A 15000-nucleotide genomic window follows, 5' to 3' on the forward strand; every position below is an offset into this window, starting at 1 on the left:
AAAGCCACTTCAGGCCGAAAATTTATTCATAAGGCAACGTACGCTCTGAACTGGGTACATACATACCAAAGCAAAGGCTAAATCATCTATTAAAGAACTGGACATATTTCGTTATTCCAAAGATAGACCTTTATTGATTGGATTTTCAGCTTTGTGTGGCACAGTTAACATACAGACATTTCAGGTCTTTATTTTACACCTGTGCCTGCTCCATAATTTCCAACTCAGTTATTAAAATATATATATATAAATGGAGCTGTCTTAGTTCTAGTCCTCTCTTATTCAATGTTTCTGTTTATTGATGCAGGAAACGGTTAACATCATAAACGCATACCTTTATAAAGGGTATACGCCTTTTATCCTCCCAATTATCGGGTAAACTCTGTGGTGCACTGATAGCACGTCTGATCGGTAATCAGGAGTTTTGAGGTTTGATCCCCAGTCGAGGTAGGCTGCTTTTTTGGGATTTTTTTTCTCTCTTGTATTTGTCCGCCACTTCACACTTTTCAGACATTTATTGGATTTACCTTCACTTCACCCTGAATTGCAACCTGTATGGGTGAATTTGAACCACGTCAATAGAGGAAATAACTACGGACCAGTATACGGATATCGATCGTTTTTCACGCTGAGTGACATTATATATTGGATTACCGTGACGGTCGGCATACCGCGCATGTGATGTGAATGTTAATAAAAAGGTTAAAGGTAAGAACATGATTTTGATAGCAACTCTGAAGAATTGATTATCTTCTTATTGTCAAAGGTATCAATGTGTTTGTGTTTGGTTTTGAAAGAAAAATATACTTTTTGTTAGGGAACATCGATAATGAGACGCCGTTTGTCACTTTATTAATACACATTTTAAATTTTTTTCACTGCTCTTTCTTAAGACAGTCAAAACAATATTGATCCTTTTTGTACTAATTGGTTAACTATTTAACATCGGCCTCAGTTATTATAAGATAAATCAAACCACTAGGCAGAGTAATAAGCATTAAACAAAAATGAATATAACAGCTTCAAAGCAGAACGAATTACCAAACACGAACGTTTCGGGTTCAAACCCCTTCTTCAGCCAACAACAACAAAAAAAACCCCAAGAAAACCTAAATACATTAGTAAAAAAAACAGACCGACGACTAAATATTTCGTACGCCCTGTCTATTGTAGAAAAATCTTGTAATCAACATTTCTGAACTTCTATCGCTACTAGGAGTGCGCGTTGGTAACGAATTCGAAATTTCAAAAGCAGGAGATCAAGTTTACTTTGTCACAGCCTCCAATGACGTCACCCATGTTATTTCTTATCAACATTCATCCTTGTTTACATCACCGGGTGAAAATTTAAACGACATCAGAATATTTGAATTTAATAATTATAATTGTGGTAAATATATCAATCGTCTTAATCTATTTAAAACAAAACCGGATGAGTCCGGGGGCGGTTATTTCTTTAATTCCTACTTTTGTCATAAATGATTTTAAAGATGCCTCATAATATTTTTTTGCTATCCTGTTATAGTAAAATCGGATTTATCCTACCCCTCTCCCTTAATAGAAACGCGTAATGATATCAAGTTTACCATAATAAATTGTGATGTCAGATTGTCAAACGTTAATTGTAATTAAAATTAGGTTTTTGAAAAAAAAGAAGTATCGATTACGTATTTTTGAAAATGTCAGAGGAATTGATGGAGCAAACCAATGCGCCTAACGAAAAGCAAGAGCAATGCCAGCCATTAATGGTCTGAGGTTACTCTTCATTCAACCGAAAAGAAAATCGATATGAAGTGGACCTTAACGAAAGCACGCCTAATACAAAATCCATGAGACTGACCACAGGTCAGATAAAATGGGTACAGTTGGCGGGATTTTACACTATCAACCTGCTCTTGAAGTCTTGCCCTCCAGTGTGTTTTCTTATATTCTAGATTCTAGGGACTCAACAATTGATCAATGACTAATTTATAAACTTATGAAGTGTTGCTTAAAATCTGTGTCATGGAATGTATTTTGTGAGATTGGTCTGGAAAAAAAGGTAAAAGTAAACTTCAACCGACAGTATATGCAATGTTAACTAAATAGCACATATTGTGTTCTTTTAAAAAAAAAAAAAGAAACGGCAGAAATAAGGTCATTTGCTCGTTCATTGTGCCGTACGCTTATTGTAAGGCTTCGACAACAATAAAAACAATAAAAACCATCATACAAATCATCATCATCATCATCATCATCATCATCATCATCATCATCATCATCATCATCATCATCATCATCACCAACACCACCACCACCACCACCATCATTATAATGACAACAACAGCAATGTTTACATTGTGGAATAAAAACTCACATCTTACAATCTCATGAATATCATGTTGTTACAATGGCATGATAGTATTCCATAATGTAGGATACAGCTAACTTGTACTCAGGTTCAATACATAAGTCATATCGTACCGTACACGGCATATACGTAGAATACGATTTTCTAATAAAAGATATCAACATGTCTGCCATTACCAATATTTTGCTATGAAGTTTTACCATCGATTAAAATAGTCGTTTCCCTAAACTGATAACTGTTTCAAGAATTTATATATTATGGTTTATTTTGTATTGTTTTTATTAACTTATCGTGGGCGGAGAGGGGTGGGGGAGGAATCGTTACAGTTGCTAAAGAAAGAGAACAAGTCTTTAATCCTCGGTCACGACCAAGTTCTGATGCCTCTACTCGACATCTTATATGTAATATTCTCCTTGATCTATTTAAATCTATTTGACCATTATACGTATTGTACTTAAGATTAATGAACAAATAGAGAGTGACGATAAATGCATTTTTTCAATACTAGGGAGAGGTTCCTCTTTATTTTCTTTATATTTTTCTCCTGCTCAACCTATCTCTTCCTCTTTCTCCTTCCATTCCATAGAAGGGTTGAAATTGACGTCAAACAGCAATTTTTGATAACAATTTTTTCCTCGCAGATATTATTTGCTGCGTGTGGTAAAGAAAATAGAATTAAAATCATTTTTAAAAAGTATTCAACTTTTATGAATATTTAATATCATACAAATCATTACGTATCAACTTTATGACTTTTGGTGTTTCATCTGATTGTAAGAATTGAAGTGACCATAAATTTTAACTTATCTTTGCGTCTTGACATCATGCTGCAAGTGACAGAAAATGACGATCCTACTTTTTTATACCTTGATGTTGATTTTCTTTTGTTTGATTGATGACTATTGTTTAATGATTGTGGATTGATTGAGTCATTCTTTAATTCATTTAATCATGCGGTCATTCAACAATGTATGATTTGTTCATTCATTTATCCATTCATTCATTCACTCTCTTCCGAGAGTATGTAACATCATAATAATATGTTCAAGTTAGCGTTCAGACTAGATAACGTGTGGCATTACTACATCGCTATCTAGCCCAATTGTTTCCAGCTCAATACTATGATTATTGTAAGAGGACAGATGTTTACAACGATAATTTAGTGATAATGATAAACCCAGTAATATTACTAATACAGTAGTCTGTGGATATGCGTATCAACACAACAAGCTAATGGTATTGATAAACGATAGATGATGATGATGATGATGATGATGATAATAATAATAGTAATAATAATAATGATAATAATAATAATAATAATAATAATAATAATAATAATAATAATAATAATAATAATAATAATAATAATAATAATAATAATAATAATAATAATAATAATAATAAAGTCTACTGTCTGAAAACAGAGTAAACAAAGAATATATGTAACCTAGACCCACCCCCGTGCCTTCCAACACACTAATTATCTTGGGTTTGATTTTAAGCTTTTTGTGTGAACTTCGAATAGGTTAACATGTCTCCCACGGATTAAATGTTGTCGATGTATTGGGATATTATAACTGCCGTTGATGCAATAAAAATAACAACAAACGACCGTGTTATCAAAACATGGAAAACAACCAAAATAAAAAGAAGTGAAAACAAACAAGAAAAAGAAAAAAAACAAAACAAAACAAGGAAACCAAGCAAACTCTATTAATAATAAGTTTGTTTTCTCGGTCGCAATGTTTCTAATGTATAACTATACTCAGTAATGTCCTGAAAAAAGTAAGCATTCTCATTAACAGCTCACGACCATCAAGACGAGCATTTAAACATTTATATAAAATAAACGAACTCAAAGGGCTTTACAATGGGTTCCGAGCCAACAGCAACATCTAACATGTAGGGCAAGACAAGGCCCTTAAGGTAATATTGTACTTTTGCGACAGAGACAACGCTGTTAACGACTAAGTACTCATTTAACACGGTGAGAAAATGTGAGTAAAGATCATTTTCCAAGGACTCAACTTTGCGCCGCTGAGATCAGGACTCGAACCCTGGATCTTCCGACCCGAATGCTAGTGTCATACCACAAGACCACATAGCCGCACCATAAATACGCGAAGTGTAACACGCCGGACTTTGATATCATTGCCTTCAACAAATAGCTCAATACCTTGAGAATAACCAACTCTAAGAGCACAATAATCCTGCTAACAGCAATAATGTCTTCGTGACATAATAGATCACACCCATAGGAACTTGTCAGATGGTAGCCTTCTTAAACTCATAGCCTGGCACTGGGCTAAAAATTACATCACAATCCAAAGTGGTGATCCCCAAAATAGCGAATCATGCATTGTATTCAATAGTTCAACCAATGTGATCATCTGTGTCTAATTAAGAAATTAAGGAGCAGGCACCGGTGTAAGATAAATATCTGAACAAGTGTGTATGAAAGGTGCCAGACAAAGCAAGAAAGAAAAATACAATAATTGAGATCGGGATTTTTTTTCTTGTATCTTTCTTTCTTGCTTTGCCTGGCACCTTTCATACACACTTGTTCAGATCTTGACCACCATGAGCAGAACTCACTAACCCAAAAATTACGTCAAAATATAAGTCGTATTATCTGATGCTAGTGTTATCGCTTGGCCATATCACATCTCCACTTTGCAGTTCTTCGGACGGAGGAAGACTTCCAAAGCTGGGTTGACGAAACTAATTTGGAGGTGTAGCCATACGCTACTTCTACTACTACTACTACTACTACTACTACTACTACTACTACTACTACTACTACTACTACTACTACTACTACTACTACTACTACTACTACTACTGTTACTACTACTACTACTACTACTACTACTACTACTACTACTACTACTACTACTACTACTTCTACAACAACAACAACAACAACAATAACTATTACTTCGTAGTATCACGTATCACATCTCCACTTTGCAGTTCTTCGGACGGAGGGAGACTTCCAGAGCTGGGTTGACGAAATTAATTTGGATGTGTAGCCATACGCTACTTCTACTACTACTACTACTACTACTACTACTACTACTACTACTACTACTACTACTACTACTACTACTACTACTACTACTACTACTACTACTACTACTACTACTACCAAAGTCTGGTCAGCCTTGTGGATCATCTCATATCCTCCAGGTGTTGCTATATTTGAGCATTGTGTGATAAAGTGGTCCACGTATTACTTGATGTTATTGCAAAAATGATAGATGGTGAAATTTTGTACCCACAACAATATAATTTTAGGCAGTTCTGCATGTCTCGATATAACTTTGTCTCAGGTGGACCATGTTTTCTATTTAATATTGTGGACCATAAGTTAACAAAAATGTACGTCATATCGACCTTCTGGGTATTGGATCACAGATTGCCAAACAAGCTAAACAACAGTGACGTGCTGTAGAAAGGATATGGCTCCAAACAATTTATAACGGAGATGACCGTTATATATATATATATATATATATATATATATATATATATATATATATATATATATATATATATATATATATATATATATATATATAAACAATGTGAAAACGACGTGGAAAACAAAATTATTTCTGAAAAGTCACTAACATCATAATAAGAAGAACAACGAATATTCCACCTCTAAATCTCTAAATTTAGTAAACGAAGTGATGCCGGACAACATAGCTAAGAATATATTACCAGACGTGGTTGCAAACCATTTTCAAGAAAACATTTCAGACAACTCTTTAAACCTGGAACACTAGATGGTGAGGTCCATGAATCTTGAACTAAATAGAATACAAGGAAGGAAAAAATTCCTCACATCCAAATAGCTTTAAGTAGTCGTCTTTATTCTCATTCTCTCACTCCTCTACCATCGCAATTCGCTGTTATTGGCCCTTCCTGGCAAGGTGTTGATAGCTTCCAAAAGGTACAGAACAGGGCTTCCAGAATGATTCTGGACATTGGTCAACACGATAAAACAAGCATCATCGCTATGCTCAGAACTTACACTAGCTGCCAATTCGATCCTAAAATGGAATGCACATTTGCCCATCACTAAATTACCTATTTCTACGTTACATTCAAGAACTAGTTGCGTCCACTACTTTCGAATTCGTCAGCTTAGGTCACAAGAGATACCGCTACTAAAAATGCCAAAAGCATGCCTTGCTTATTACGGCGATATATTTTTCATTTGGAAATTGCATCCGTTGCTCAAAATCAAATGTTTACAAACCTACCATCCTTACAGGTCTTCAGCTTCGATGACTTTAGTATATTTATATTTAATATTTATCATGAAATGAAGACTAAACTTGTAAAAATGGATGTACTGTACTTAAAACGGTCATCACCAAGCTTGACGAGAGAGCCTAAGGTCTAATGATAATAATAATAATAATAATAATAATAATAATAATAATAATAATAATAATAATAATAATAATAATAATAATAATAATAATAATAATAATAATAGATCTTTATTGCCCATAAATATGGCAATTTGTCATTTAGTTACACTTGTTATAACGTTAAACGATAACTGTAACATTGAACAGATATTTCACTCCTACTTATTTTCTCTCTCTCTCTCTCTCTCTCTCTCTCTCTCTCTCTCCCTCTCTCTTCCTCTCTCCCTTTCACACGTGCGATATAGACAACATAAACATTCATTTCGTTTTCAATTTGTTACGATTGTGGCAATTCGACACCAAAAATTATCATCATTATCAATTAGTCAGTTAATCTTACATTAAATAAATTAATCAGTTAATCAGTCAACGAATCAATCCTTGGTTTTTCTGTACCATATGAAATATTCAAAATTTTTATTGCTGATGGAACGAACTTTGATTTATACTTGTTAGTTCTACATTTAATCTGACAAAACCTCCCAGATGGTAAAAGACTATATTCATCGTATAAAATATTTTTTTTATTGTTGGTAATTGAGAATGCTTTCCTTTCTATTGCTTTTCCATGAATTCTTTCTACTCCACCAAGAGGATGGTTTATTATTTTTGATGCCTCTTTGATAGATTTTGAAATTTTTGATTTATCTTTAAGTCGGCATCCTCCAAACCATATGGTGCAGCCAAACGCAAATACACTTTTAATCAATGAGTCATAAACTCTTAACATAGTTTTCTTCCTTACTTGAAATGTTCTCAATTTCCTTAGGATGTATAATCTTTGGGCAACTTTCTTAGATATTAGTTTAATATGTTGAGGAACTATCAATGGTTATTCCTAAATATTTAAAATAGTCAACTATCTCAACATCATCTTTACTGATCGCCACACACTTTAAGTCGTTTTTATTTTTTACACCAAACACCTATTCTTTCGTTTTTTCAACATTTAATTCAAGCTGATTTTGTTTACACCAATAGGTGAATATATTTATTTGTTTGAAATAATTCTTTTCGGTAACTTTATTGACAGAAGATGGAAAATGCGATGCAGAAATCATCAGACGAATTGCATTGGCCAAGAGTAAATTTTCAAAAATGCATTCCCTAATCACATCCCACGACCTATCACTTACCACAAAAACACGTCTGGCAAAATGCTACATTTGGTCAACATTACTTTATGGATGTGAAACATGGTCTCTGACAAAGACACTAGAAAAGAAACTCAGAGCATTTGAGATGTGGACCTATAGAAGAATTGCAAGGGTATCCTGGAAGGAAAAGAAAACAAATCATCAAGTACTCCAAACTTTAGGAATAACATCAACAACGATCATTTCAACTATTAGAAAGAGGATAACCCGATATTTCGGCCACATCAGAAGGCACGACTCACTACAGAAGACCATTGCAGAGGGAAAAATAGAAGGCAAGCGTGGTCGAGGACGAAGAAGGACAAGCTGGCTTGGAAATGTCGCAGCGTACGTAGGAAGCCCCATAAATCAATGTGCGAAACTCGCAGATGAGAGAGAGAGAGCTGGCGAATCATGATCTCCAACGTCGTGTCCGACATGGAACATCGGTAAGGTAAGGTATATTATTGGGGGATTTCAATGCGAAAGTTGGAAACGCAGCAATCTCACCGTGCATGGGAAGTTGTGGTCTGGGAGAGTCCAACGAGAGGGGTGAACGTCTGGTCCAATTTTGCGAGTCCCACGACATGACCATAATAAACACCATATTCAAACAACCAAAGAGGCGCCTATACACTTGGAAGAGCCCAGGAGATATATGCAGAAACCAAATAGATTATTTTCTCATCAAAACCAGATTCAAATACTGTGTGACCCAATGTAAAACTTTCCCATCATGGTGAAAATAAAAGTTAAATTAAAAATTCCCAAACAGAAAATGGACGAACACATAAAGTACGACCTAGCTGAACTTAGAAACGAGGAGCTAAGAGCGAAATATACTGTAGAAGTAGAAAATACGTATTATTGTCTTATGGAAGAACAAGAAGACACAAATAAAGAAACAGAAGAAACGTATAAGAGTAGAATTGATAAACAATGGTCCTCTCTTAAAGTTGCAATAACAACTACAAACGAGAAAATGCTAAACAAAAAATCTAAAGAGGCAAAGAAAGAATGGATACGAATGAGATTTTGAATCTTATGAGAGAACGGAAACATTCAAAGGGCACCCCTAGGTGCAATGAACTGGACAAATCAGTAAAGAAAAAGTGTATCCAGGCTAAAGAAGACTGGCTTGATGAAAAGTGCCACCGTATTGAGAAGCTATCACATGAGAGAAACCCTGGACCAATGTTTGCTGAAATCAAGAAATTCACATATAAAAACTCTCAATCTGGCGGTTGCATCAAAGATAAATCAGGTAGACTCCTCTTTGAGGTGGAAGAAATCGCCAATAGATGGAAAGAATACGTGGAGGAGCTATTCAATGCGGACAGAGGTGACAAACATATACAGTCCTTTCTACGGGGACCCACAATCCTAAGATCAGAAGTAGAGAAAACCCTATACTGCATGAAAACAGGGAAGGCCAATGGAATAGATTGGGTGTCAACAGAAATGCTGCAAGCACTGGGTGAATTTGGTGTTGATGTGATAACGGACCTTATGAATGAAATATACGAGTCAACGCACATCCCAGAAGACCTTCGCACTTCTATCTTCATACTGCTACCCAAGAAAGCGGGTGCGATTGAGTGTTCGGACTACAGAACAATCAGTCTTATGTGCCATCTACTGAAACTCCTCCTGACAATAATCCTGAAAAGAATCTCGTCAAAAGTAGATCGTGAGATTTCAGAACAGCAAACTGGAATCAAAAAGAACAGTGGCACCAGGGAGGCAATTTTCGACTTAAAAATCCTGTCAGAAAAATACTTAGAGGTCCAAAAAGACATATATATGCCTGTTTTATCGACTACTCAAAGGCATTTGATTCTGTTAGTCATCAGAAACTTATCCAGGACCTTGTGGCAATAGGTGTGGAAGAGAATGATGTGGCTCTAATCGCTAATCTGTACTGGCAGCAAAAGGCTCAGATAAAAGTGCAGGCAGATACAACAGATGCAATTGAAATCAAGAAAGGAGTGCGCCAGGGATGTGTTATGTCTCCTTGCTTGTTTAATTTATACACAGAGTCTATTTTTCGGCAAGTAGAAACAGCACAAGGGTTGAAGGTTGGTGGCCACAACATCAACAATTTACGTTACGCTGACGATACTGTCCTGTTGGCGGAAAGTAAGGAAGACCTACAGAAGCTACTTTCAAAAGTGAACGAATAGAGTAAAGAAAAGGGGCTGTTCATGAATGCGAAGAAGACAAAAACAATGGTGATAACAAAAAGAAAGAGCCCATAGACATAGATATAAGAAATAGAAGAGTGTCCAGTGGAACAAGTAAAGGAGTTCACGTACTTGGGGCAGTTGGTAACATCCGATGCAAAGTCTGACAAAGAGATCAGGAGACGAATAATGCTGGCCAAAAATGCGTTCATGAAACTAAAGCCAATCCTCACCAACACAAATATCTCCATCAGAACACGAATGAGATGCACCAAATGCTATGTGTGGTCCATTTTCTTTTATGGTTGTGAAACGTGGACACTAACCGCACAGACAGAACAATGTATTGAAGCTTTTGAGATGTGGACGTACAGGAGAATGCTGAAAATACCTTGGACAGCAAGAAAAACAAACATCGAAGTCCTCGACCTAATGGGCCAAAAACAAAAAGAACTTCTTTTGACTGTGAAGCACAAAAAGCTGTCATATTTTGGACATATGCGAAGACATGATAGTCTCGAAAAAAGGATAATGGAGGGAAGAATTGAAGGAAAGAGAGGCAGAGGAAGACAAAGGAAATCCTGGACAGATGGCATCAAGGAAGCTACAGGACGGCGCATGGCAGACTGTAACGAGGCTGCAATGGACCGTGAAGGATAGAAGGCCATGACATCCGACCTCTGGAAAGAGATGGAACCCGGGTAAGGTTAGGTATATTATGTGAGCCATTGCAAGTTCTCATTTGACTGAGCTGCATTCTAACAAATTTATAGGATAAATAATAGATCCCTATAATTAACAGTGAAAACGTCTTTCAAATTACAAGACAACGGGATCCGACATTAATTCTATTCATTGACAAATCTTTTATCTACAGAATTAACCAACCAGAATGGGCCTATTTCGACTACGTTTGGGCATACGGAAACATAGAAAGGTAATTTCCTGCCTTTGTGCCCTGATCCTTTTAACTCTTTTACTGGGCAAGAAAAAAGACGGATTTACAACAAATGACCCAAACGGTACAGTTGGACAGGATAGTATTCGTGCCTTTCCGAGTAAGTAAGATTTGTGTTGAGTGTATTTAACGATTGATTGTCTCTTTTGCCATTCATACCGAAGCTAATCACGCTTCCTTGCCCAAGATCGAAGTTATATTTGATCATTAAATTTTAAACAATGTGAAATACGACACAGAAACTTCAAAGAAAGTAATTACGAATCAATTTCCGTCATGACGGACAGAGAATGTGTGAAAAAAAATGCCGTACCCACACGCAGACCGAAAAGGGTATTATTTTAAATTCGTCCCAAAGTCTCGGCCACCCTAGTAAATTGCAGTCCTAAACTCAGATGGGTTAATGGAAGGCAAGAAAGCAACGAACCTCGAGCGCGTACCTGATCTCAATGCCAAAATGAAATTCCTGAATATTAATAGCAACAGGAATTTAAAAAGAACTATGGGTGGCTGACAATGAATTGAATCCAGGACCTGCCTAATGGCGGCAAGACACACAAGTGGATTCTAGCAGATTCACCCGTCATGCTGAATACCGAATCCCACCGAAATCTATCGAAATCCACTCCAGTTGGCAGTGAACCAGGGAGAATGCGAGGTGGGCGCAAGTGGTGAGAGCAGAGGAGACTATTGGATGAAAACACCGGCGGGGATTGAACCAAATACTATGGAAGGTGAGCACCGCTGGGGATTGAACCAGAGGCTATGAGAGGTGGGCACCTGTGGGGAGTGAGCCCAGATCTGTGAGATGGACACTAGGGGGAGGAAACCGGAGACTATGGGAGGTGGGTACCAGTGGGGAGTGAACCCAGAACAATGTGAGATGGGCACCAGTGGGGAGTGAACCAGAGACTATGGGAGGTGGACGTCAGTGGAGATTAAACCAGAGACCATGGGAGGTGAGCGTCAGTGAGGACTGAACTGGACACTATGGGAGGTGCCCACCAGTGGGGAGAGAACCAGAACTGTGTGAGATGGGCCCAGTGGGGTTTGAACTGGAGACTATGGGTGGTGGGTACCAGTGGGAGTGAACCATAGACTTTGGAAGGTGAGCGCCAGTGGGGATTGAACTAGAGACTATGGGATAAGAGCACCAGTGGGGATTAAACCAGAGACTATCAGAGGTGGTCACCAGTGGTGAGTGAACCGGAGACTATGGGAGGTGGGCACCAGTGGAGAGTGAACCCAGAACTGTTAGAGAGATTGGCGAGGTAACCCGGAACACCCACTCATTCGTGAACACTAGTGGGTAACTAACCAGGGACTATGAAAGATAGACATCAATAGAGTTTAAACCCGGGTTAAATGGTGGACGCCTAACATAGCCCTGGATTCACTCACTCTCTACTGGTATGCATCTCTCTCAGTCTCGGAATCGCTCCACACCGGTATGCGTCTTCCATGATCCAAGATTTACCCCCACTTATGCCCACCTCCCCTAGTTCCGGGCTCAATCACCACCTTGTGACACCCCACTTGGAATTGGGGTCACTCTCCAGTAGGCGGAGCCTTAGGTTCAGTCCATAGTAGTGTCCACATATCACAGTCTCACACAGCTTGTATCTCATCCTATAATCTTTTGATCATTGCCCATTCGTGACCATCCTCATTTTTCCGCGTTCACTCTCCATTGGTGTCCAACTCACACAGTTCTGGGTTCACTCTCCATTGATGTCTGCCTCTCATAACCCCAGGTTTACTCAAAATTCACATGTATTCATATCTCTGAGTCCCGGATTCGCTCCTCACAGGCGTCTTCCATTTTTAATCCCAGATTTACTCTCCACTTTTGTCCACCTTCCCTAGTCCCAGGTTCAATCACCTCTGGTGGCGGCGTCCCACCGTCCCAGATTCAGTCCCCACTTCTGTCCACCCAAGGCATTACGGGGTAACTCTCCACTGGGTGTCTTCTTCCTCCCAATCCCTGGTTCACTCGCCACATGTATCTCATCCTGTAACCTTATTTAAATTCCAGATTGGTGTCCACCTCTCGTAGTCCCAGGTTCATTACCCACCCACTCATGATATCCACATCTCAGTGTCCTTGGTTTGTTCCCTACTGGTGTCCACTTCCAATACTCCCGGGTTCAATCCCCACTGGTGTCAACCTCAGATAATCTGATGTTCACTCTCCACTGGGTGTCTTCTTCCTTAGCCTTGGATTCACTCTTCATTGGTCACGGTTGCATATTTGGCCACAGTCCCTGAATCTTAGCTGAGTGGTTATGAGTCACTGAGCAGGAAACGTTTGGACGGTGGTCGGCTGGGTCAAGCTGACCGGGTGAGTGGTCGCCGTGACTGAGTACGATATGCATTAAATGCATATGTTCTCATCATCATTCCTTCGTCAATGTTACAGTTATGTGAAAAAAATAACATGTTGGAGATAAATCATTATACTGTCTGTTGTATCGTTCTGAAGGGTGTTTAGAAAAAAATTATATTTATTGTTTAAAATGCATGGTGCAACGTGAGTTTCTTTAGAAGTGAGTGAAATTTAAATTATTTTTTTAAAAGTAAAAATTTGTCTTACAATCTATTTAATAGTTTGTGAGTAAGTGCTTCAAAACTTAAAAAATATACCATCAAAATTTCAAAATTTTGACTATTAAAAATGTACAATGTTTCGAAGGCTGATATTTTCTCATTTTTTTCGTATCACAGATAATGTTTAAATTTGTCACAGATTAATAGGTTACTGACAATTTAGTATGAAAATGGCTCCTACATTTGAGTGTCATACTTTATGTGTAATAATAATAATGATAATAATAATAGATCTTTATTGTCCATAAATATGGCAATTTGTCATTTAGTTACACTTGTAAACGAACTATGTAGAATTTGTTGTCGTCGTTCATTTACTAGCATTATCTGTTTCCTCTCTATTCTTGTCTGTGTGCTTCTTTATAGTCAGTGTTCCACCACCCCTGCCTCAATTATTAGCAATTTACACTGGTTAGCCTCACACTTATTAGTAAATAACAATAGGAAACATCAAAACTTTCATTACTAATAATTACAAACATGGCGACTGGAATAAAATTTCGCAAGGAGTATATGCAACTGGGTAAGGAACTGCAACTAGAAGACGAAGCATTAACACAATTCGTACAAGAAAATGTCCAGCGTGACATCGAAGCAGAGGCACAACGAGAACGAGAGAGGACGGGTCTTGAAAGAGAGTTAAAATCAAAGGAACAAGACAATTCAAAAGATCGGAGAGAAAAAGAATTAGGCAATGAGAGGGAAAGACACCGATAGAAAAAGATCGAGAAATGAGAGAAAAGGATATGCAACATGAGAAAGACATGAACTAGAAATAGCCATAGAACAAATGACAAAAACGGGTTCGAACACCTTGGGTAATGGCCGTTCTACTCCAAATATGCAGAGATACCAGGATGCCACATTGGTTTTTCCATGCAAAACTTCCAGCCACAAGTCGAAACCATCGACCTCTTTATCGATCGCTTCTGTGAACTAACACAAGCTTATCAATTCGATGAGGAGAAATATGCCCTAAAACTCTCTATGCACCTGACAGGAGAGGCATACCTGCTTTTTCAAAACCTGGCACCAGGATAAAAAAAACAACTTTGCCGAGTTGAAAGCCGCTTTACTTCGTCACTACGAAAGACATGCCATAACTCGTGTGGGAAGATATTTAGAACGGAACGCTTCGAAGAGGGAAAAAATGAAACGTACCATCACCTGGCTGACAGACTTCAAATCAGCCTTAAGAAATGGCTTACCCTGTCGGACCTACCAGAGACGTACGACGGTTTATTTGAACTATGTATGGCAGAACAGATGCGTGATGCCATACCAACTGAAATACGGCGCTTCGTCGAGGAGCAGGGAG

The 15000-nt window shown here is 37.8% G+C and overlaps 1 protein-coding gene across 5 annotated transcripts in view; it reads left to right on the forward strand.

The window, feature by feature from the left end:
- Window positions 1–15000, forward strand: part of LOC144980949 (carbohydrate sulfotransferase 10-like) — a 49493-nt gene that overhangs the window by 1778 nt on the left and 32715 nt on the right. For 2 of the 5 annotated variants that reach the window (XM_078928938.1, XM_078928937.1), the window contains exon 2: window positions 10995–11175. In XM_078928938.1, the coding sequence (XP_078785064.1) occupies window positions 11010–11175 (166 nt within the window). In that variant the 5' untranslated portion in view covers window positions 10995–11009. Of the gene's footprint in view, window positions 1–510; window positions 709–1950; window positions 2042–10992; window positions 11176–15000 lie in introns of those variants that run through there. The other 3 variants (XM_078928935.1, XM_078928939.1, XM_078928936.1) reach the window with 3 other exon arrangements.

Source organism: Berghia stephanieae, chromosome 10 (assembly GCF_034508935.2).
Source record: "Berghia stephanieae isolate SIO BIC M18660-M18661 chromosome 10, UCSD_Bste_1.3, whole genome shotgun sequence".
Classification (NCBI taxonomy): Eukaryota; Metazoa; Mollusca; class Gastropoda; order Nudibranchia; family Aeolidiidae; genus Berghia; species Berghia stephanieae.